Here is a 21,018-nt window from a genome sequence, read left to right on the forward strand (position 1 = left end):
CATTGAACGCTACCCTATCAATGGAATCTCAAGTCAACTGCGTTGAATGGTGAGGTGTTAGAGTCAAAGAAGCATTAATAGATCACCTGGTCTTAGATTTGAATCGCTTTGGAATGGTTGTTTGTGTCGTGGTATAACATTATGTTACTTTTCAATGAATACTTTTCGACTCAATCAAATCCTCGTTCTCTCATTGGCAAATATGGAAGATAGTCAACGTGAATTGTCTTTCACATTGACTTGTCCAAAGATTTGAGATGGCTTTTCTGAGATTTAATGTTGGCCACTTCATGAAAACTTGGTTGAATTAATTGAGTTTAGTGTTTAACTTTTGTATTTTAATATAACTCACTAATCCACTTTATAATAGAAAATTAAAATTGTAATTATTTCATTAAGCATTTTATACTTATCCAAACCAACGTCACCATTTATCATTTACGCATCATGCAACACAAGTCCCCATGACGGTTTTTGAGAATAACTTGGTTGAAAGCCAATTTGTCATACACGTGTGCTATATGTCAAACAAAACGAAGATGGTTTGCGAAAAGGGTATTTTCATAATTTTATTAATATTATATAAAATTTTAATTAAATTTTCTGGGATATTTATATTTCTCATTTTTGGTGAAAGGGTGTAATCTATAGTTGTGAGTTTTCTCTTCATAGTAGGATTTATGATCCATGGACGTACCTCAATCTTGAGGGAATCCCTTAAAATCTTTATGTTTCTTTGTGAGACTGCATCTTGTCTTGTGTTTATTTTTCAAATTATTTTCTTGGTTCGATTGCGCATATTTTTCTTAATGGATAACTACTTCTTGTTCACCTGACTATGATTTAAAGTTTCATAATGTCTCAAAAATATATTAATCAAGCTCGTAATGAAACGAATCATTTACTTTGAAACAGTAAATGAAACAGTAATGTTTAGAAATGTCTCCAAATATTTCAGATTAAATAGGATGTTCAAATCAAGACAGCTTGATTTTTCTCCTAACCAAGATCATATCCAAGTCTCTTGTAGTTTGTTTTGTATTCTAGTATAGACATCTGCAATTCTCATGGAACATACATAGGCAGCTCTCCTGACCATCCAACTGAGAGGATGTCACCAAGTAGGACTGACAACGGATTGGTTCGGTATTGGATCAATGTCACTCCAATACCGATCTGAAAATATCTTAAGATGTACTCAATTTGAACGGATTAATGAATATGTGAACCGAATCCAATCCGTTTCATTTCATACTAAATCCAAAACCGAACTGAATACATGTCTTATTTTCAAATTATCAATGTTCACATAATTTAAAAAAACATAAAATCATATAAAAATTTAAAAATTCTAATGTCCTGCTACAAATATAAAAGGGAAATCAAAAGGATGAAACGTTTTATTATGTATTTATATGAAATTAAGAATTAAAAAAATAATTATTAAAATATATTCGGATCGGATTGGGATCATCCGAATCCAATCTAAAATTATTTCGAATCTAGGATTTCAATTAGAAAATCCGATTTTTCATGTTTTTCGGATCGGATGAGTTTGGACCGGTTCAAACATCAGGTATATTTCGGATCATATTCAGCCCTATCACCAAGGGAGAGATTTTCTAGCTTGAAATCAAATAGAAATTGAGACCCAAAATAAATTAGTTGAGAAGTGTTGTAGAAACTAAATTGAAATTCATCACAAAAACAAAAAATGGAAAAAGAAAAAGACAGGCCAACAACAAGTGTCACTATAATATATCTAACCATGTCTGAAAATACAGAAGCTCCTTTTGACAGAAAAAGAGAGTTCCGACCCAATGTGTCTTTCTATACCAACAATTGCATTACATACAGTTTGATCAACATTCATGGTGCACCACCCATTTGCATAATCCTGAATAGTAATCAGGGAGGACGAAGTAGCTTTAGCTTTGAAGCTACCATAGTAATATGGACTGGGTTTGTTCTCAAAGAGACAGTCCCCTTCACTTCCTCATAAGGAGAACAACAGTGTGAGCTGCAATACTACGATTTTCTCCAAGGCTGTCAACCTTCTCATGAGTTTTTGCTTTGAGATTAACGACAGATGGGTCTGCTCCAAGCAACTCAGACAAGTTGGTCCTGATAGCCTCCTTGTGCGGGCTCAGTTTTGGTCTTTGCAAGATCAAGGTTGCATCTAAGTTTCCAATGTCATAACCTGCCTCATGCATCAGCCTCACCTGATTGGAACCATAACACAAAGGATGAATTAGAGAATATAATCACCCAAAACCCAAATCACATAGAATCTGCTGAGTTCCCAAGAAGTAAGACAAGTCAAATGTACAAATACAGCAATCATAAACCGAAAACAATCTCTTAAAATTGATAAATGGCCATTACAAGCACAAATTTTTACAACAACGTAGGCAACCAATAACATGACACATCAAATGATGATTCTACCTCCCATATCATTATTTCTACTAACATTTTGTCTAGATACATACTATACAGCAAATTTGGTATGACACAGTGCAAAGAATATTGCCTCCACAACTACCTTACACGATATTAGTGCATGGCACGCTGTGTTTCACATCACGAGTTGGATGCATACTGAATGTAATCATTAACAGATTTCATGGGTCCTGTAAGTTGATGTCTCATTCCGATCATTTCCTATCTTCCATGGCCCTGCATAGGTAACTTAGGGTATGTTTGATCGCATGGAAAATTTGAAGGAAATTGAATTCCGTGGAAAATGACAATTTTCCGGTGTTTGACGCGCAAAAAATTCTAAATTTGCGCGGAAAATGATTTGCCAACACCCCCGATTTTCCTTCATTAACGACAAATTATTTTCTTACCCCCCCCCCTCTCCCCTTGGAAAATGATTTGCTAGCACACGGCAAATCAAACAAAATCAATATTTATTATAAATAAAATTAAAGTAAATCAAAAAGCACACAGAGAAAATAAAATCAAACAAAACCATAATTTTATTTATAAAATAAATATTTAAATTATTAAAAATTAATTATTTTATAAAAAAATTTAAAATTATCTAAATCAATCCATTTTTTTTTTGTAAATTTCTAATTAATTTTAAATTATATCAATATTTATTTTATAAATAAAGTTAGAGAGCTGCTATTGGCACCCAAAATTTTATTGATTACACACCAAATAAAAAAAAGAAAATAATAAGTAAAAGTTGGGGTACCAAAAGAAACTATCTCATTAGTTGGTAGATTTGATCTATTTTTTTAGTTTATGATTATATGAGCCTAGTCATAATTGTAAACAACTACAAAAATTGTTTGAACAAGTGCTAGAATATTGAGATTATAATTTGAGACAAACATTTGTAATGTTTGAAGAATGTGTCTTAATATTTAATTGGGGTGTGACATATAATTTAAGAAATTAGGGTGTAATAATTCAAATCTTCCCCCAAAAAAATGATTTTATCATTTTTTTTATATAATTATCACAAAATTCGAATTACAATAATACTTTTTTTTTTATGCTATTCAAACAACAAAAATAATTTTCCACGAAATTTTTCATGTTGTGCCCGAACAGTAAAAAAGGATTTACCTGACAAATCATTTGCTTTGAAAATCATTTGCCTGGCAAATGATTTGCCAACCAATATTTTCTCTGCAATCAAACATGCCATTAGTGGCTATATGGTTAGTTCAGCATCTTTCAATTAATTTCCCCTAGTTTTATAAGCATGGGACGTCAGACGTCCAGGTGACCTAAATGTTCGTCCAAGTCCATTTTATTCTCATTGAAGGAACTTTTTCCTAGAATTACAGTATATGCATATATGGGCAATGTTCGGCAGCCAAACTTTTGTCCTATATGGTTACAAGTTTTGGAATGGGCTGATTTTTTGTGAGGATGATCTCCACTCATTCCGAAACTCCTAACCCATATAAGACACAATTTTGGCTGCCGAACATTGCCCTATATATTGATCATTCTTAGGTAGATCTTGATCTAGGCATGAATATGCATATTTATGTAATTGCAAATGATGACAGTTTTACATTTTCTTTGAAGATTTTACTGCAGAAAAGCATACAGAGGCAACTCGTGCCAATGCAATTTTACCAAAATTTTCATTTCACTGCCTAAGGCAAGAGGACAAGTAGAACTTCAAATTCTCCAAGTCAATGTACTCAAGTTGAATTCTCCATAAACTCGACATGGGTGAGTGTGTCTTCAGACATATTACTCAAATGGATATTTTTTGAAATTTCCAATCTTTTATTTACAATTTTTTATTCTACATTAAATCAAGCTTAAACACTGAATGAACTTCATTATGACATCTGAAACACTCATGGTAGCAAAGCAGAACTCTAGGTCACAGTCAAACCATTCTCATCCAAGCCATCAATCTTACAAGTCAGATTCATCCTGTCATCCTTCCCTTAGCCTTACTATTCCCCTATGTTTTCACTTTTTTCTCCCCTTCTCTAATTCCTATATCTCTCTCTAACATGCTAGCTTTTTATCATAATCTTCCTCTGCCACCAAAATTCCACTGCAGGAAAGGAAAAAAAAAAACTAAAAATTGACAATTTTATGGAAATCTGATCATTTAAAGAGGGTTCATGGTGTATTTGATGACCCATTCTTTTCAGTTTTATTTGTGACTGTTGTAGAGGAGTTGAACCCAAAAAATCTGGCAGCAAAATAGTTAAGTAAAGAACTTATTGTATATTTAAAATAGATTTTTCAAATTCCCCACAAGAAAAAAGGTGCAATTAGTTCAACTCAGCTCTTATATAAAGGGTCACTGGATCGTTTGAGCAGACACGAGGCGCCTTTGGGGAAGGGGGAAGGGGTGTTTAACAAGGGCAAGGTCTGTACGTCAGAAACAGCAGATTTCTCGACCATTTGGGCAAAATGGTCAAGCAATAGGCCAATTGATAAGAGAAACTATCGACATCTCTCATCTGTTGACATTATTTTCATTCAAGAAGTCCAGAGCCCACTTTACGACCAATTCTAAGGAGGAGATGAAGGATTTCATGAGATTGCATATCTATCAATCCAAACTCCAGATGTGGTGACCAATGACCAATACCTTCTGCCGTCCACAAAGACAGAAACAGGTCTCTCAGGAAAGCATTCAACAACAAGTAATAACTCCGAACAGCAATCATCATAAGAATTTAAGCTCTTTTTTACAATCAGGCCTTTCTTCTTTTGTTTTTCTTTTGTTTTTCAGAGTTTGGCAGCTATTATTTAGATAATTTTGTACTTAATGGGTGGCCTTGCTTTCTTAGTTTCATCTAGTTTTCTTTTCTTCCTGTTATGTTGATCTTGGCTATCACTAGAGCTTTATGTTTTTACTTATTCCATTATTGTCAAATAAAATTATAAATTACTGTCAAATACAGTTTAAGTCTGGATGTACAAATTGATTTGCACATAGTAATCTATGCCAATAAACATCGATAATAGAAATCTAGCAACCTATGCATAAGCACAATTCCATCTAAAAATACCCAAATGAATCATAAGCAGTTACTGAGAATCAAAGATATCTAGATAAACTTAGAACTGAAATAAATAAATAAATAAAAATTTAGTTAAGTTACCGCTTCTTTTATAAAGACGGATGAGGCGGCACCCTTCCATTTAGGGTCAGAGTCTGGAAATATCTGCCCGATGTCAGGAAGCCCTAATGCCCCCAAAATCGCATCGACCACACAGTGAAGCAACACATCACCTGCAACAACAACAACAATCATAAATTTTAATCTAAATTATCCATGAAATCTGTAGTAAAGTACACAAGTGAATTACCATCTGAATGAGCTTCGCAGCCTCGTTCATGGGGGATATTGATGCCGCCAATGATCAAAGGGTATCCAGGCTCCAATCTATGAAGATCGAAGCCATGGCCGACTCGGAAAGGAAGAGACTTGGATGGAGTTTTGGAGGTTGTGTTTGTCTCCAATTCTAGGGCTGTAGTTGCAGAAGCCCTCGTGGGACTCATCGATGATCGAAGCGATCCATAATAAGATGAGACGAGACTCGGAGAAAGGTTGTTGATTGGAAGAAGAAGGAGAGGGGACGAAGAAGAATAAGATGAGGAGATGAAGTGAGGTTTTCTGGTTGATTTGGCGGGAACTGTAGAGGCGAAGAGGGGAGACGCCATAGCCATTGAAGAAGCTTGAAGATGGCAATCTAGTACATGAGTTGGTTCTTAACGAACTCTGCTTTGATTTGGTATTTCGCGAGGTACCGAATTAGATAGTCTCGTGGTCTCCAACACTGTTAATAACGAATTGTTTCAGTGACTTTCAGAATACTTAGGTTATTTGTTTAACATGATGTAGTAAGCCCTAGCGTAATGTGTGGCGTTGATCTGTGGAGGACTGAATGTGGTACAACGATGGTGTATCGAAATAAAATCTCAATGTAAGTCAACAACGTTTTTTAACATAAAAATGTGATGAAAAACTAAGAGAGACTAACGTGACTCAGGCTCTCACCCTTACTAAGGTTGGCTGGATCGACATGGATTACGATATCAACCAGATTACACCTTTATGGTCTCAATTTGAAGAAAAAAAAAAAAAACGTTGTTTTTGAGAGCTGCTATTAGCACCCAACTTTTACTTATTACAACCCAATTTCTTAAATTATTTATCTCACCCCAATTGAACGGTGAAAAATTCAGATGCAAAAACAATTGAGTTTGGGGATAAAGAAGATGACCCACTAAGGAGGTTCGCTTGGACGAAGACTTTGGGGTGCTAGTAGCTATAAAAAACAACTTTTTTTGCACACAACTCACTTAAAAGAAAGTTTTGAAATACCACAAATACTCTTTTACCTCTCATGAGTTTTTCAATGGGGAATGCGAATCATTCCAGCCATTTGTTTCTGCAAATAATGAACATAAAATGACATACTCATAATTTTGAAGATTTAGTCATAAATTTCAATCTATTTTGATGATTTGTGATTATAAATGATGAAAGAATAACAATATAATCTTAATTTTGAAGATTTAAAGATAAATTTTAATCTCGGCATCTATTTAACTATTATTAAATAGCGTATTAGATAGATTTACACTATCTACCCAAAATTATAAATTATAATAATCAAATGGATGTCAAAATAAAAGGTTATGTCATTTTTAGCAATGGGAAGCTCGCTGCAGAAGCATGAAGCTTGACAGTCTACTTCAAGGAAACAATAAACTCACTGCTGCTAAAAAAATGCCATAACTTTTGATTCCACCATCTTTTGACTATTATAATTATAATATACGGTTTTTGGGTAGCTCGCAATGATATATCTAATAAATTATATAATAATAGGCAAATGGATGTCTGTATTAAAATTTATGATGTTTCTAGAAGCAATGAAGTGTTTTACCAATTTTCAAGTGATAAGCTTGTCGTTTTGCTGCTTTTTAAATCGACAAATACATTATTTTGCTGATTTTTCAAGTAAAAAAGCTGAATTGTAATTGGATGGATATTTAAGAAATACCCGAAAAACATATGTAATAATAGAGAAATGGATGTCCGGATCTAAAGTTAAGGTTTAAATCTTTAAAATTTGTTAGATGTTGAAATCAGGGTTTGGAAATGTAATAGCTACTTATATTGCCAAAAACCACTTTTGTAATGACAACAGGATCGAAAAGTTGGACCGAACGCATCTAGCCAAAACTGATTGTAAAACTTAACTTGACGGCAACTGCAAACCTAAGTTTTTGTGATGGGCAGAATAATATTTTTTTTTTCTAAACTTGGACTGTTTTAGGATCTGTTTTTTTTTTTCTTTTCTTATTTTGTTTTTTTTTTTTTTGTTTGTTTTTGTTGCTTTTTAACTTCAGCAAATCTTTAGGCCTAAAGAGAAAATTACTTCCAAAGAAGATGCATCAAAGGATGGATCACAAGAACTTGACCCGGCAAAATGAGGGTGCATTGAGAGTGAGGGACTTGAGATAACTGCATTATTAGGATGAATATGAAGTAATGGATGTGTGAAGTTCTTTATCAAGACGAGCTTCAAAGAACAAAAACAATGAACATGAAAAAGGGTAAGAGAAACAAGTTCAGATATATTCAGCTTGAACAATCCTCTTTGCAATGTACTTCCCCAAGAAATCATATCCATGGAAGTAGAGTGCCTCAATTTCGGCCCTTTGACAGCGTTGGACCATTAATGCTAACTCCTTTTTGTAGGGGTCCTATCCATTAAACACCATATTTTCAGACCTAGAATTTCAGACCCAAAACAAGAAAATGCTGAACATTAAAATATACATCGATTCTCACATTGCTGATGTGGATGTATGTATGAAACCATAGATGCTTTTCATCGGATGTGAGTGAAAAGCATCTATGATTATGTGTGCACCCTCCACATCAGCAATGTGAGAATCGATGTACATTTCAATGTTACTCCAGCACAACTCATTTCAATAACCTAATAATGGGGATATTTAGTTCAGAAAGATTAGTTAAATCCTTACTTGCAAAATATCAGAGGACATCAAGCTTTTAGCTATTTGCAGGTCACGTGGTTTTAATGGAACTAATGATTCTTCGGGTATTAATTGTAGGTCTTCCCCGCGGAGTCCGAGCCATTTAACATTACAAGCTGAAATACACAATAAGTATCTGTAAGTTTCAATTCTACACACAAAATGAATGTAGTCGAGTATGTAACAATGACACTGGAAGAAATACCATATCTGTATGCCTCCAATCCCATCCCTATGCTTCCAAACTTAAAGGTGCATAGTATAGCTAGTCCTGCTGGGTTCCTTCAAAAGTTTCAAAATGTAGAAGTTAGAAGCTTATATATAGTATCTAATACCAAGAAATGATCAGAGTTCTTCTGTGGTCCACCAGTCAACCAAAGCCAAGATTGGCAGGTCAGGAAAAGCTCGGCTGATTCGATGTAGAAGAAACCTGTTTTGAGTCATAGAACATTGGTTACAATCTATCAATCAATCAAAGAACCATCATGTTTTGAAGTTAAAAGATGATAGAAAAAAAAGCCTGCTTTGTAGTTTGGAGTCCTATAGCATCTTATAATGCCCGAAGGACGAATCTTCTGAAATTACCTTGTAGCAAGGTCTGGGTATCCTTTTGCAGTGATAAGTATGCTTGGGATCTGGTTGAATATACAGTCCTCGGCAAGTCTCTGAAATATAGCATGCTAAACAAATCCAAAAATGAGAACAGAAATCGTCCATATATAGCAAACAAAGGAATAATCCATTGTCCATAGAGAATTAAACAAGCAAAATACCTTTTCCACAACAATAATATATCGAGCATCTGATTTGATAACCAACTTTTCGAGCAAATTTAAGTTTCCAGTAATAGCATGTCCAGAAGACCCACACATGGAACAGTCCACAATCTGTTGGTTTGGCTCCTGTTGTTCATGTTTCAGTTTGAATGAAGCAGAAAGTAAACCACCATAAGCATGAATTCATTGAAAATTCAACTAAAGTAACATTCAGATCGTGTTTGAGACTCGAACCCAGCTACAAAGATTTCTTTACCACACACCTTAATTGTAAACTATTTATATATCACAGATCTACATTCTTCCTTCAGAAACAACAATAACCATATTCAGAAAATTAATAATAAGAAAAAAAAAAAAAGCCCATGAATTGAAGTTTGTTTCTTCTACTATTAGGCACAACTGGAGACTTTGATGATTCAACAACCAGAGGCAATCACTCAGGCGCCGCAGCAAAGCTTAAAATGCCCTGACTAGGCCGAGTTTTCCTAATTTTGCCACGACAATCAGCTGTTTGAGGTAAAAGTTACTTGCTTGAGTTATGGTATGATAACCAACCAAAAAATAGAACAAGTCATGGCATAATAATTTTAAAGGAGGTGAAACATTTTCCATCATCTTTTGTGCATTATCATAAAGAAACAATCAGCATCTTACATGCCTTATCCCAGATAGTGGGGTCACCAATATCAATTCTAGTTGACCATTCGACTCTGTCATAGTGGAGCTTCGTCTTGAGTCAAGGCAAGGCATGCATCTTTACATCTTTGCTCACTACATCCATTCACATCATTTTTTTATCTTCATCTTGTCCTTTTAAAGCCTTCAACCATGCCAAAGCACTTCTCAGAAGTCTATTATTGGTCATTGTAAGCGCCCAAACCGTCTCAAATCATTAATTATCTCCTATTGGAGCATCTTACAAGCAACAATATTGTTCTAAATTTATTAAAATTCTTATCAGAATCTGCTTGTTAGTGTCAAGCTTTTAACTGACCATTCTAGATAATTTAGAGCTATTGAGTGCAATGTGGGATGTGAAATGGAAAAAGCATGATATATATAACACATTTAAACAAAAGGAAAGAGACAAATATATACCTGCAATACCAAGCGCCCGACAACAGCCCCTCTGCTTGATGCCATGATTCCAAGACTGTGACGACTACAGCGAAGCAAAGCAACTACATCTGTGTCATAAATTTCCCAATGTCCTTAGATCAAAACATTTAAAGAGTTCCCAAAAAATTGCAAAAATTATTAAATACTAAATAAAAAAAGTATCTATTTAGAAAGAACCATTAAAACATTGACCTTGGATGGTTCTGTTAACTTGAAATTGAGAAGTGAAGTAATCTGGTGAACTACAAAGCAACTTATAGAAGAGTTCCCTCTGTGTTACCATCTTCCCCTGAACCAGAATCTGAAGGCACATCTCCATGACTTTCCAAACTGTCCAAAATAAGAACACTTGAAATCAACAGTTAATTAATTAAAGAAATTTCTGTAGAAGATGAAGGAGAAGATTGGTCTTGTTACCTCTAATAAAGGCCTTGGCTGCATTGACTCTCATCAGAGACCTCGTGCAGAAAGAATAAGAGAGGAAGATGGATGAAACATTGGTTAGCAAACTGCGACTCACTCGGCTGTTATTCGACTTCCTATTAATCTGTTTGTGAAACCAATTCAAATGTTTAAACAACTCGTTTTCAAGAAAGATCGACTTCATCAAAACAATTAAAGTTACATTAAACACGAAAATCACGTAATTAAAGTATCAGTCACAGTTTTTATATCTAATTGGAATTAATGAGGGATCGATCTAAAATCCTAAGTCGTTGATTGATCAATTTCATTAGAGAGGAAGATGTTTCTAACCAAAGGTAGATCGGAGATTGCAGGAGTAGGAGAATTCAAGATCTTGAGGAAATTGAGAACTGATACTTCGATTCTTGCTCGGACCTGAATCAAATTTGTGAGATAAAATGACAATGAATTCAAGATCTTGAGAAATGGCACTTCGATTCTTACTCGAACCGGAATCAAATTGGTTAGATAAAATGAGAGAGAGAGAGAGAGAGAGGAGAGAGAACCTCTGAAGGTGGAAGGATTTCAGCGTAGCAGAGGTGCTGATCTGAGTAGAACAAGGAGGATTTGCAGAGATCCGCCATTGCTGAATTAAGAAGAAGAGAAGATCTTCAACCTACAAGAGAAATATACGCGCGAACGGAAGTAGAATCGAGACTAGAGTGTGAGCTTTCAACTCTACTTGACAAGTTTTCTGGAGGGAGAGACGCTCTGTCAGCAACTCAGACTTTAACCACCTAAAAGCTGAGTTGGCGGATCCAAAGAAGCCAACGTATTCGACACGACACCATCTCTTCACTTGGAAAGCTTACGTGGCAAAATGAGCCACGTTTATTTTTTCCTCTTTTTATTTCTACAAGTGAAGTGATCTGAAGGCTTGTACGAGACCTCCATGTTTTCAAACTGATGAAGACTAGTTAAGTCCTAAGTGACCTCGTCCTCACCCTCAAACAACCCATGAATTTTCTTGAAAAAAACTTTCTAAGCTATTTTTAACATATTCAAGTTCAACCTTGTCTTCAAATCCTCAACAAAATTATCCGGACCTTTTTTTCTCCCAAATATAATAATGTTAAAAAAACTATTTAATAGATTTAAGAAGGATAAATAATCTTCACAATATTAGCTTTTATATATATATATATATATATATAGTGTCCCGTTCAGCAACAAACATTTTGACAAAACATTTTTCAAAACATGGGTTATAGGTTTTGGAATGGGCTGATTTTTGGTGAGAATGATCTCTACGGTGAGAAGATCATCCTCACCAAAAATCAGCCCATTCCAAAACTTCTAGTCCTAGTTTACAAGTTGAAAAATCGTGGACCGTCCATTTTTTATGGGGTTAGAAGTTTTGGAATGGGCTGATTTTTTGTGATGATGACCTCCTCACCGTAGAGATCATCCTCACCAAAAATCAGTCCATTCCAAAACCTCTAACCCATGTTTTGCCAAAATGTTTGTTGCTGAACATTTCCCGTGTATATATATATATAGGGGCGGTTCAAGGGCCATATGAGAAAACATATGAAAAAACTTTCGTTTTTCAAAATAAGAGTAGAGGTTTTGGATTGAGCTGATTTTTTGCAAGGATGGTCACTATGATGAAAAGATCATCCTCACAAAAAATCAACTCAATCAGAAACTTCTAAATCCATCAAAAGTGATTTACAAATTAGTGATAAAAATTGGTAAAGAATCGACGGTCCACATTCTAAATCACTTTTAATGGGGTTAGAAGTTTCAGATTGGGCTGATTTTTTTTTTTGGATGATCTTCCCATCATAGAGATCATCCTCACAAAAAATCAGCTCAATCCAAAATTTATAACCCATATTTTAAAATTTTATTAAAAATGAAAGTTTTTACATATGTTTTCTCATATGGCCCTTGAACCTGACCCTATATATATATATTTGTTATGGGGTGTCCAAACTTACATCCGACTAGTGAGACCGGGTGAGCCAAGGCCTGGACCAAGACACATGTGTCCCTCTCGTGGGCACGTGCAACGTCCACACATCACACACACCAAGAAAGTGAGGGTACACTTTTGCAAGTGGCCTTGACGAACCATTGCTCATACTGGGTATAAAACACAACCTACAGACTCTCACCACTTATTGGATTCGAATTTGCCATTGAGCCAAACTCTCCAGTGAAGAAATGTCAAGTATAGAAAAGGTAATTTTGTTAATTGGGGATTTCCTTCAATACATGAATCCCAGATTTTGTGGGCACTGTGAGCGAAAAAAGAATTCGGTATCATCAATGTTCTTTCCACAATAAAAGAACTCATGCACCATGGTTATATACATTTTAATGTTACAACCATTTTAAAACTAGAATTTAAATGCTCATTCGGATATCATCTTTTTTGCTTTTTGAAACACTGTTTTAATGTTATGCAAAGTTGGACTAAAATAAAATATATTCAAACATAAATTTAGTGAGTACGGATCACTATTAGAGATGAGACAGTAGTTATGTTTGATGGTTAAAAAAACATCAAAGAGACTAATTTTTCTCTCTAAAATAGTTGTGCAAACCAAACTTATCATCTTCAAAACCTTATCATAAAAGTTTAGGATCAACCACATATCTCCCCCCCCCCCCCCCCCCCGCGTTCTCTCCTCCCTTCATTTCTATCTAAAATCATAACTATAGATGCAAGAATTTGCTCTACGCGTTTCCTCTCTCTTAGCTCGGGCGGACCTGCAAATCAGCCCACTCCGACGATCAAGTTAGACAAATTGATCAGTGTAATTTAGTCTTGAGAGAAGAAGAATTCCAACCTCTCCTGTCTGTAGTTCTCTTCCTTTTATAAATATCGAACCTGATCGTTTTTTGTGCCATCCTTTGAGGTGACCTAGGGTAGTTAGCCCACTCCCTGACATGTCAGCGGCAAGGGTTGTTGCATCTGCCCTACCACTTCTGGAAAAATCAGAGTTGATCTGACATGATGTGGGTTGTTAGAGCTGTCCATCACTGGCACATCTGTCAGATCCGTCTTTCCGACTTACACTGTCATTGCCCGAACTACTTCATTAGTCGGTGGCTTAGTTCTGAGTCAGATATCCGTGCATCCGATGAGATAAATCAACCGAGCAAAAGTTGCAGCTTGTCTGAGCTTAAAATCATTAATTCCGGCCTTTACTTGAGCCACATGTCCATGCTTAAGAATTTCCCCCACAGTAACCAAAAGTGTTTTGTCTTTCACAGACAACAAACCATGATTTATGAGTAGAACCTTTCATAATCAAGAAACCACATATTCACAGAACAAGCAAAGATGACTAAACAATAAAATGAGAACACAAAATCTGGTCCACATTTGAAGGAATTTTAGAATAACATCTATCAGTTGTGAGTTCAATACTCAGTATGAGCAATATTTCCTCGGGGCCACCCATGGGGCGCACCCTCACTTACTTGGTATGTGACGTGCGGGCGTTGCACTTGCCTGGGGGAGAGACCTAGATGCCTTGGCTCTTCTAGTCTCCCTAGTTGAACGTAAGCTCAAACACCCGTCATAAAAAAAAAGTATCAGAATAACAAAAATAAAATGTTTTAAGTAAAGGAATGTTGATTGAGATGGTTTGGACCTTTACAATGAACGTCAATAAAACGCTGACGAAGGGTGGTAAGTGCAAACCAAAGGCTTTAAAAGAATTTCAGTTTGGCTGAAAATGAAAGACAAAGCTAGTAAAATATGAAGTGGAGACTACATTTCCTTATACCAGCATCTCTATGCTCTGAACGTCTTCATTCTCTCCTGATATATAATCACAACAGTTTCAGAATCTTCTATGTGCAGCCTCTGAAATATCATATATTTTGACAAAGTTTCCAAAACTGGAATTTTTCAGTTAACTTCAATTGTGTTAACTGAATCATTGGTGAGCTTTATGGTGGAAGTTCTCCTCAATGTCAACCAATCACCATTGACATAATTTTTTTCCTTAATTTCCTATGAAACATGCCACGATATAGGTACCATTATTAGCCCATGTTACGCATTTTTATGATCGATCTGCCTTTCCAAAAAAATGCTCTATTTGCAAACACCCTTGAGATTGTGAACCACTTTGTTTGGCTCCAAACTTGCATCTTTTAGGCAATAGACTCTCCTTGCCTTCCTGCAGAAAATCACAAACATTTCTGTTCATTAAAGATGGAATAGGTGAACACATGTCAATTGAAAGAGAATTTGGAATACTGAGAAGACCCACCAACTGGTTTTGAGATCTCAAGACTTTAATCCTACCACCCCTTCCATCAGCTCCAACAGCAATCAAACTCCTACTACTGGTAGTCGATTCTTGCATCGTAAAGGGAGATGATGATGGTGTGGCCTGGGTCCGCTTGCACCACTTTCCCAAATACCTGTTTGTACCATCAGGCCCAAGAAGCCCACCAGCGAAACATTTATCTCCTGTGAATTTTAGCACAAAGCTCAGAAGTAATAGAATTAATATATTCCTACAAAGATTGATACAGAGTTACTGCTTTTCTTCTAGGGTTTTGTTAGCATGTGCCCTAAGGGCACACATCAAGCTGCATCAAACACACCTTGGAAATTGAATTTCCTACCAAAAATGCCCTCAAAAGATTTTTTTACCAAAAATACCCCCAAATGCTTTTTTCTATGGTGTATTTAATGCAGCTTAATGTTTGCCCTTTAGGGCACATGTTAACAAAACCCTTTCTTCTAAAATCTTTTCGGATTTTGGAGGATCATGGATTTGACCCCAGAAAAATATTGCAAAGGATGGCATTTTCACTGTGCGATCAATCTACTATTCTGGGGCACAACATGATGGTTCGAGTTTCCCCTCAGTTAGGAGAATGTGTGTTCCTTCAATGGTCTCAGTGTTTATGTGGCTCACTTTACTAGTAGACTGCCGACCATCGATTTATTGAGAAAGAAAGGTTACTTAACAAATGGATGTTGCCTTTGCGTTGCAGATGGGCAATCAGTAAATCATTTGTTTCTGCATTGCCGCTAAGTGTGCAAGGTTTGGTATCACTTTCTTAATTTATTTGGTGTGGTGCAGTGTTTGCCTAACTCGATCAAGGTTTTGGTGGAGAGTCAGCTTCACTGGGGAAGGTTTTTCACCAAGGCAAAATGGATTCTTTGGGATTTAGTTTCCTTTGCAGTATGTTGGTCGATGTGGAAGGAGAGAAATCGGCGCATCTTCGAGAATACAGCAAAGGAAGATCAGGATGTGGTTATGGAGGTCTTAGCGTTGCTATTTTTCTGGTGTAAAAGATTTAAAGAGTTTAGGGGTATTTTCTTTGAAGACGTCTTAGTTAGGTGGGAGTGGGAGAGGGTTTGTACATTGGATATGGGGTAATTTTTTCTGTTTTCTCGACAGCATGCCCATCCTCTCGACCTCCTTTTGTTTTATGAATTGAAATTATCTTTACCTATCAAAAAAATTTTGGAGATGCTATTCATTTTGCTACCTAACTACCTATACTATCGAACTTGAATTTTTAAAAACTCACCTGAGAGGGAAGTTGTAAGAGAACATGAAGTCTCTTTTCTAATATGAAGCAAAGGTGTATCCTCTGCAGTTCCATCAAGAACCAAGGTCTCCACAGCTGAACTTGGATGGTTGATATTCATTGGCTCTTCCAGGGAACCAACGGAATAATTGCCCATGTCGTTCTTAGTACCAGTGCTTGAACCCAAGAGTCCAACCAATATACTTGGTTGATGAGTTGACGCTTGTGTATTGGCATCAGAGGCAACCGTTGACCTTGATACACTAGACTTCTCAATAGGCATATCCTCACTAGAAATTGCATTGGTTTGAGGTTTCAAAAATGGAGATGGAATGTCGTGCACTAGAAAGTCACCCTCTAAATCAATAGCAATGGCATTCATATCCTTCTTGCAAGTGCTTACATCCAAAGCTTTGTGAAAGTCAGAGTCACTTGCTTTTGTAAACTGAAATGGATGATTGTTTGAGCTTGGCACAGGTTCAACAGAATGCTCCATTTGATCTTCTGATATACCTTTGGTACTTGCAATATAATTAGATTTGACACTATTCAAACCAACCCCCTCACCAGAAGTTTTTTTGGAAGCTTTCAAAGCCCTTAAGACTTTATTATCTTTTTCTTCAAGAGCCAACTCCAATTCGCGCACTCTTGTCTGAGACAGTCCATAAAAAAGAACACTTTTTGGATCAAATTGGGAATCAAAAAAATATAAGATACATTGAAGGAACTCAAAATGGACTAACCTTCAGTTTCTTCATCTTCTCTTTAGCCTTCTCGAGCTTTTTAAGAGAGCGGCTCTCCCCTCTTCCAAGAAGGTTGCACTGGGCCATCAATTCTTTGTAACTCCTGTGGAAAGCCATGCAAATAAAAATAATGCTACTGCCAGAATGCAATGCAACCAGGAGAGGGATGTGTATCAGTGTCTGAAATGGCTAAGAAGTATCTGTCATGGCAAGGTTAACACATATGTATACATGTATTATGATATAATAGTTTTCTGTATTAACTCAAAATGTTTGTTTTAAATAATAATACAAAAATAAATACATGGAAAGTAAAAGAAAACTATTTTCATACACCATAGCTTAATAAAAGTAGAGGCCAAATAATAAAGCATGGTTGTATTTAAGTACTTAACAAATCAGTGTGTTGGATGGATCACATTGACCCTCTTTCAGTCATTTTTTATGATTGAGGGTGAAACTACCTTACATGTTAGGAAGTGCTTGGATTTTTGAGCGCCATTCATGTTCCACAGCAAAATACCCAAAAGTATAGTGTCCTTATAAAGAAATAATGATTTCCTACAATGCTAGATATTTGTAACCAAGAAAAGCAACATGAAAAAATTAATCATAACTCAAAAATGAACTGAAACCTCAAATTAAATGAAAGCATGTCAACCTCTTCTCCCTCTTCAAATTGGGAATGGGTCTTGCCTTGATAGAGGACCAACAGTTTTCTAATAACTTGGAGAAAACGAACCCCTAAGACATTGTGATAACTTTGGAGGCTGGAGAAGATCAAATCTTGTACCCAGTTTCATCAAAGCAGATAAGGTTGCAGGTTATTCTTGTAAAATATCACATACAATTCAATTAGTAATCCTAATCTATCTCTAACTGTGGTCCTATACAACAGTACTTTGTACTAAAACTGGAATTTTAAGTAGCCTTATAAATGAGTGGATTAAGGAAGTATATCTCAATTAGGAGTGTGATCAATTTAATTTCCAAAGGATCTAATGGCTCCCTGGCACGGACATCCCTATCTAATAGTGTAGCTCTCATAATCCTCTAGACTCTATGATGGGTTTGAAGTCTAGGTGGCATTCTCTATTTAAAGAAAGTGAGGGACATCCCTCTCCTCACCCTCATACACTAAGTCTCATAAAATCAAATCAGGTCTGATTCGAAACTTTTATCAGATTCATTTGATGATTCAGAATACTCAAAAAGGTATGTAGTTTACATTTCTAACAGATTGATGGTTAGATTATGCTTTTTATTTAACATAAAAAATTTAAAAACTTTAGTCTAGGTGGCATTCTCTATTTAAAGGAAGTGAGGGACATCCCTCTCCTCACCCTCATACACTCAGTCTCATAAATTCAAATCAGATCTGATGCAAAACTTTGATCAGATTGATTTGAATACATTTCTAACAGATTGATGGTTAGATTATGTCTTTTTATTTAACATAAAAGCTTTAGATCTAAAGTATACATGTGATAAGAGTTGTAAAACAATTGGTATCAAAGCATAGGTTAGACCCTAGATCAAGTCAAATTGTTCATGAATGTGGATTAACATAATGGATTGGATTAAAATATGATGTTTATCATGTTTAGAACATATTATTGATCTTCATGTTTAGGGCCATTAAATTGGAAATCAATTGTGTATAATTCTAATAAAAAGAACTGAAGGGATGGTTAAGATCAATGTTATCAAACTGCACATGCTATATCAACGTATGCTTGTGCATAAGCAGTCACATATCAGAAAATCTATTTTTTTTTTTTAATAGAAAAAGAAAGATTTTGAGGACTTCATTGTCCGTTGGGATGGTATTTGTAACATTTTGGAGTAGTTGCTCTTTGTTTTTCTGTCTTTTCTTTTCTTGGGTTGGTCACCTCGACCTTTCCCTTTCTTTTGTATTTCCCTTTCCATTATCTATCCACACAAAAAAAAAGAGAGAATTTTTTTTAGTAAAGAGAAAATTCATTAGACAAGCTGGTTGAGATAATCAGCCAAAAATACAACCAAAGAAAGAAAGAAAAAACACTCACCCAACAAGCCAATCACTACCCATTAAATTACATGCCAAGTCCCACCTGAACATGAGACCCTCAAAGAAAATTCCTCTTGCTTCTTTAAACACTTGACACCAAAAGAACAGAAAAAATAAATTTGACATGATAAGATCTTCCGAGGATCAGGTTGACCACTATTATGATACATTCCCGAAACATTAAATGTTTTGCATCGGCCAATACATTCCAATATAATACAATATTATTATTATTATTTATTATTATTTATTTATTGGCATTTATAATGATTTTATGTTTAAATTTCAAGAAAAACCTTCCTTCACATTAAAAATCAATCAAACACAGAAGAAAAAAATATGCAACAATTGTTTCCTTCACATTCAAAGTAAATTGAAGCAAGCAATTAGAAAGCTTACTTGTTACGTAGGACGAGAGACTTCTTTAGAACATCTATAGTATCTTTGTTGTTATGTCCATTACCAAATGAAGCAAGCTTCAACATCTCTTCTTCCTCGAGATTCAAATCTGATACCCTACAACATTAGTCCCAATGACATAGTAAGCGTAAATCGAATAAAAATAAATAAAATTATGATATCATCACTCCCTATCACAATTTTTTCCTTACAGTTTGAGTGCAGCAAGTTCTTTAGCCAATGCCATACTCCTTTCTTGAAGTCTGGAGCATTCCAACGATGTTTTATTGAGTTCCTACAACACGTAATAAACTAAAACTAACTAACCAAAAAAAATTCCAATATTTTCAAATCAGCTAACATTCAGGGAAAAATTATTCACCTCGGATTTCAATCGAAGCAATTGTTGAGCTGATGCTTTCTGCTGCAATGCTGTGTCCTTCAACACTGCCTCTTTCTTCACATTCTCCTTGCAGAGACAAAGCTGAAATAAAAAATTCAAATAAAAGATTAATGCCCTAAAATTCCAAATAAAATCTTCGATTATTCTAGTAATTCGATTCCAAATCTAAGTACCTCTTCACTGAGATCCTTCAATTCCTTCTGTTGGTGCTCGAAGGAAGTACTCAGTCCTGAAATCTTCAGCTGTAACTTCCTCACTTCTTTACGCAAGACCACAGGGTTTTCTTCTTCATCATCTCCACCATCCGATTGCTTTTGCGAGAGATTAAACTCGTTCGGATCACCGATTGATTGAAAATAAAGTCTACAGATGTTCTCTTGAGAACATCTCTGCTTGCAAACAGGGCAAGTGCACTTCTTCTTCGTCTTCAAGCAACACTCGAGCCACTGTTGAAGACTATTCCACATAGAAACAAACCAGATTAAATTAAACATGGTTTTTTGATCGAAGAGAGAGAGACAGAGACAGACAAAGAGAGAGAGAGAGAGAGAGATGAACCAGAGCTCGTGCAAGACATGACCGCAAATGGAGATGGACTGCAGGTCTTCGATGAGAGGCTTCAGATCTTCATAGCAGATGGGGCAGATAGTCTTCCCGAAGGCGTTGCTCGCACTCATTCTTCTTCAGAGAGAAATCTCTCAGCGTTTCAGAGAGATATCCTCTCTTCTATTTCACCTCTAATTTGAGGTCATGGCGCCAATTTGAAAAAACAGAGGAGTGTTTCAGCGGGAGAGAACGAAAAGACGCACGAACGTGTGATATAAACGTGTTACCTAGTGATCCTCTACTCCAGTAGTTTCCTAACATTATTAGGTCCAAGTTCTCCTTGGTACACGTGGACATTCCTTTTGTGAGATTTACTGGGCAGACGTAGCCCCATCTGTCAAAATTTTATTACAAAAATTCCCTTACTTTATCAAGTTTGTTACGTAACAAACCTTCTTTTTATAAAAATCAGGCTAGCA

General features: G+C 35.7%; 3 protein-coding genes across 3 annotated transcripts; all 3 read right to left on the reverse strand.

Annotated features, from left to right (window-relative positions):
- Positions 1-1,733: 1,733 nt before the first annotated feature.
- On the reverse strand, positions 1,734-6,494 carry LOC147389857 (2-C-methyl-D-erythritol 2,4-cyclodiphosphate synthase, chloroplastic-like). The gene is made up of 3 exons (XM_086419488.1): positions 5,815-6,494; positions 5,607-5,737; positions 1,734-2,222 (listed from the first exon to the last, which is right to left on the reverse strand). Exons 1-3 carry the CDS (start codon positions 6,173-6,175, stop codon positions 1,989-1,991), a joined length of 726 nt encoding a protein of 241 aa, XP_086275614.1. The 5' UTR covers positions 6,176-6,494; the 3' UTR covers positions 1,734-1,988.
- A 1,479-nt stretch (positions 6,495-7,973) lies between these two features.
- Positions 7,974-11,898, reverse strand: SPO11-2 (sporulation 11-2). Its single transcript, XM_086419487.1, has 11 exons — positions 11,391-11,898; positions 11,176-11,259; positions 10,837-10,966; positions 10,612-10,749; positions 10,399-10,487; positions 9,295-9,423; positions 9,107-9,201; positions 8,889-8,951; positions 8,727-8,803; positions 8,510-8,637; positions 7,974-8,224 (listed from the first exon to the last, which is right to left on the reverse strand). Exons 1-11 carry the CDS (start codon positions 11,466-11,468, stop codon positions 8,090-8,092), a joined length of 1,146 nt encoding a protein of 381 aa, XP_086275613.1. The 5' UTR covers positions 11,469-11,898; the 3' UTR covers positions 7,974-8,089.
- A 2,426-nt stretch (positions 11,899-14,324) lies between these two features.
- LOC147389859 (uncharacterized) lies at positions 14,325-20,795 on the reverse strand. Its single transcript, XM_086419482.1, has 9 exons — positions 20,552-20,795; positions 20,167-20,449; positions 19,973-20,074; positions 19,803-19,885; positions 19,591-19,707; positions 17,142-17,244; positions 16,399-17,050; positions 15,120-15,322; positions 14,325-15,026 (listed from the first exon to the last, which is right to left on the reverse strand). The coding sequence occupies exons 1-9, from the start codon at positions 20,668-20,670 to the stop codon at positions 14,910-14,912; spliced, it is 1,779 nt and encodes a 592-aa protein (XP_086275608.1). The 5' UTR covers positions 20,671-20,795; the 3' UTR covers positions 14,325-14,909.
- Positions 20,796-21,018: the final 223 nt, after the last annotated feature.

Source organism: Akebia trifoliata, chromosome 12, assembly GCF_017979445.1.
Source record: "Akebia trifoliata isolate Shusen 1 chromosome 12, ASM1797944v1, whole genome shotgun sequence".
Lineage (NCBI taxonomy): Eukaryota > Viridiplantae > Streptophyta > Magnoliopsida > Ranunculales > Lardizabalaceae > Akebia > Akebia trifoliata.

Excerpts from the sequence above, each read along its gene's own strand:
- LOC147389857 (XM_086419488.1), bottom strand. The coding sequence starts at position 6,175 with ATGGCTATGGCGTCTCCCCTCTTCGCCTCTACAGTTCCCGCCAAATCA. Across the intron at positions 5,738-5,814 it reads CTGCGAAGCTCATTCAGATG|GTGATGTGTTGCTTCACTGT; the intron begins GTAATTCACTTG and ends TTGTTGTTGCAG. Across the intron at positions 2,223-5,606 it reads CCGTCTTTATAAAAGAAGCG|GTGAGGCTGATGCATGAGGC; the intron begins GTAACTTAACTA and ends GGTTCCAATCAG.
- SPO11-2 (XM_086419487.1), bottom strand. The coding sequence starts at position 11,468 with ATGGCGGATCTCTGCAAATCCTCCTTGTTCTACTCAGATCAGCACCTC. Across the intron at positions 11,260-11,390 it reads AAATCCTTCCACCTTCAGAG|GTCCGAGCAAGAATCGAAGT; the intron begins GTTCTCTCTCCT and ends AATTTGATTCAG. Across the intron at positions 10,967-11,175 it reads CAATCTCCGATCTACCTTTG|ATTAATAGGAAGTCGAATAA; the intron begins GTTAGAAACATC and ends TTTCACAAACAG.
- LOC147389859 (XM_086419482.1), bottom strand. The coding sequence starts at position 20,670 with ATGAGTGCGAGCAACGCCTTCGGGAAGACTATCTGCCCCATCTGCTAT. Across the intron at positions 19,886-19,972 it reads TGCTTCGATTGAAATCCGAG|GAACTCAATAAAACATCGTT; the intron begins GTGAATAATTTT and ends TACGTGTTGTAG. Across the intron at positions 15,323-16,398 it reads TCTTACAACTTCCCTCTCAG|GAGATAAATGTTTCGCTGGT; the intron begins GTGAGTTTTTAA and ends TAAAATTCACAG.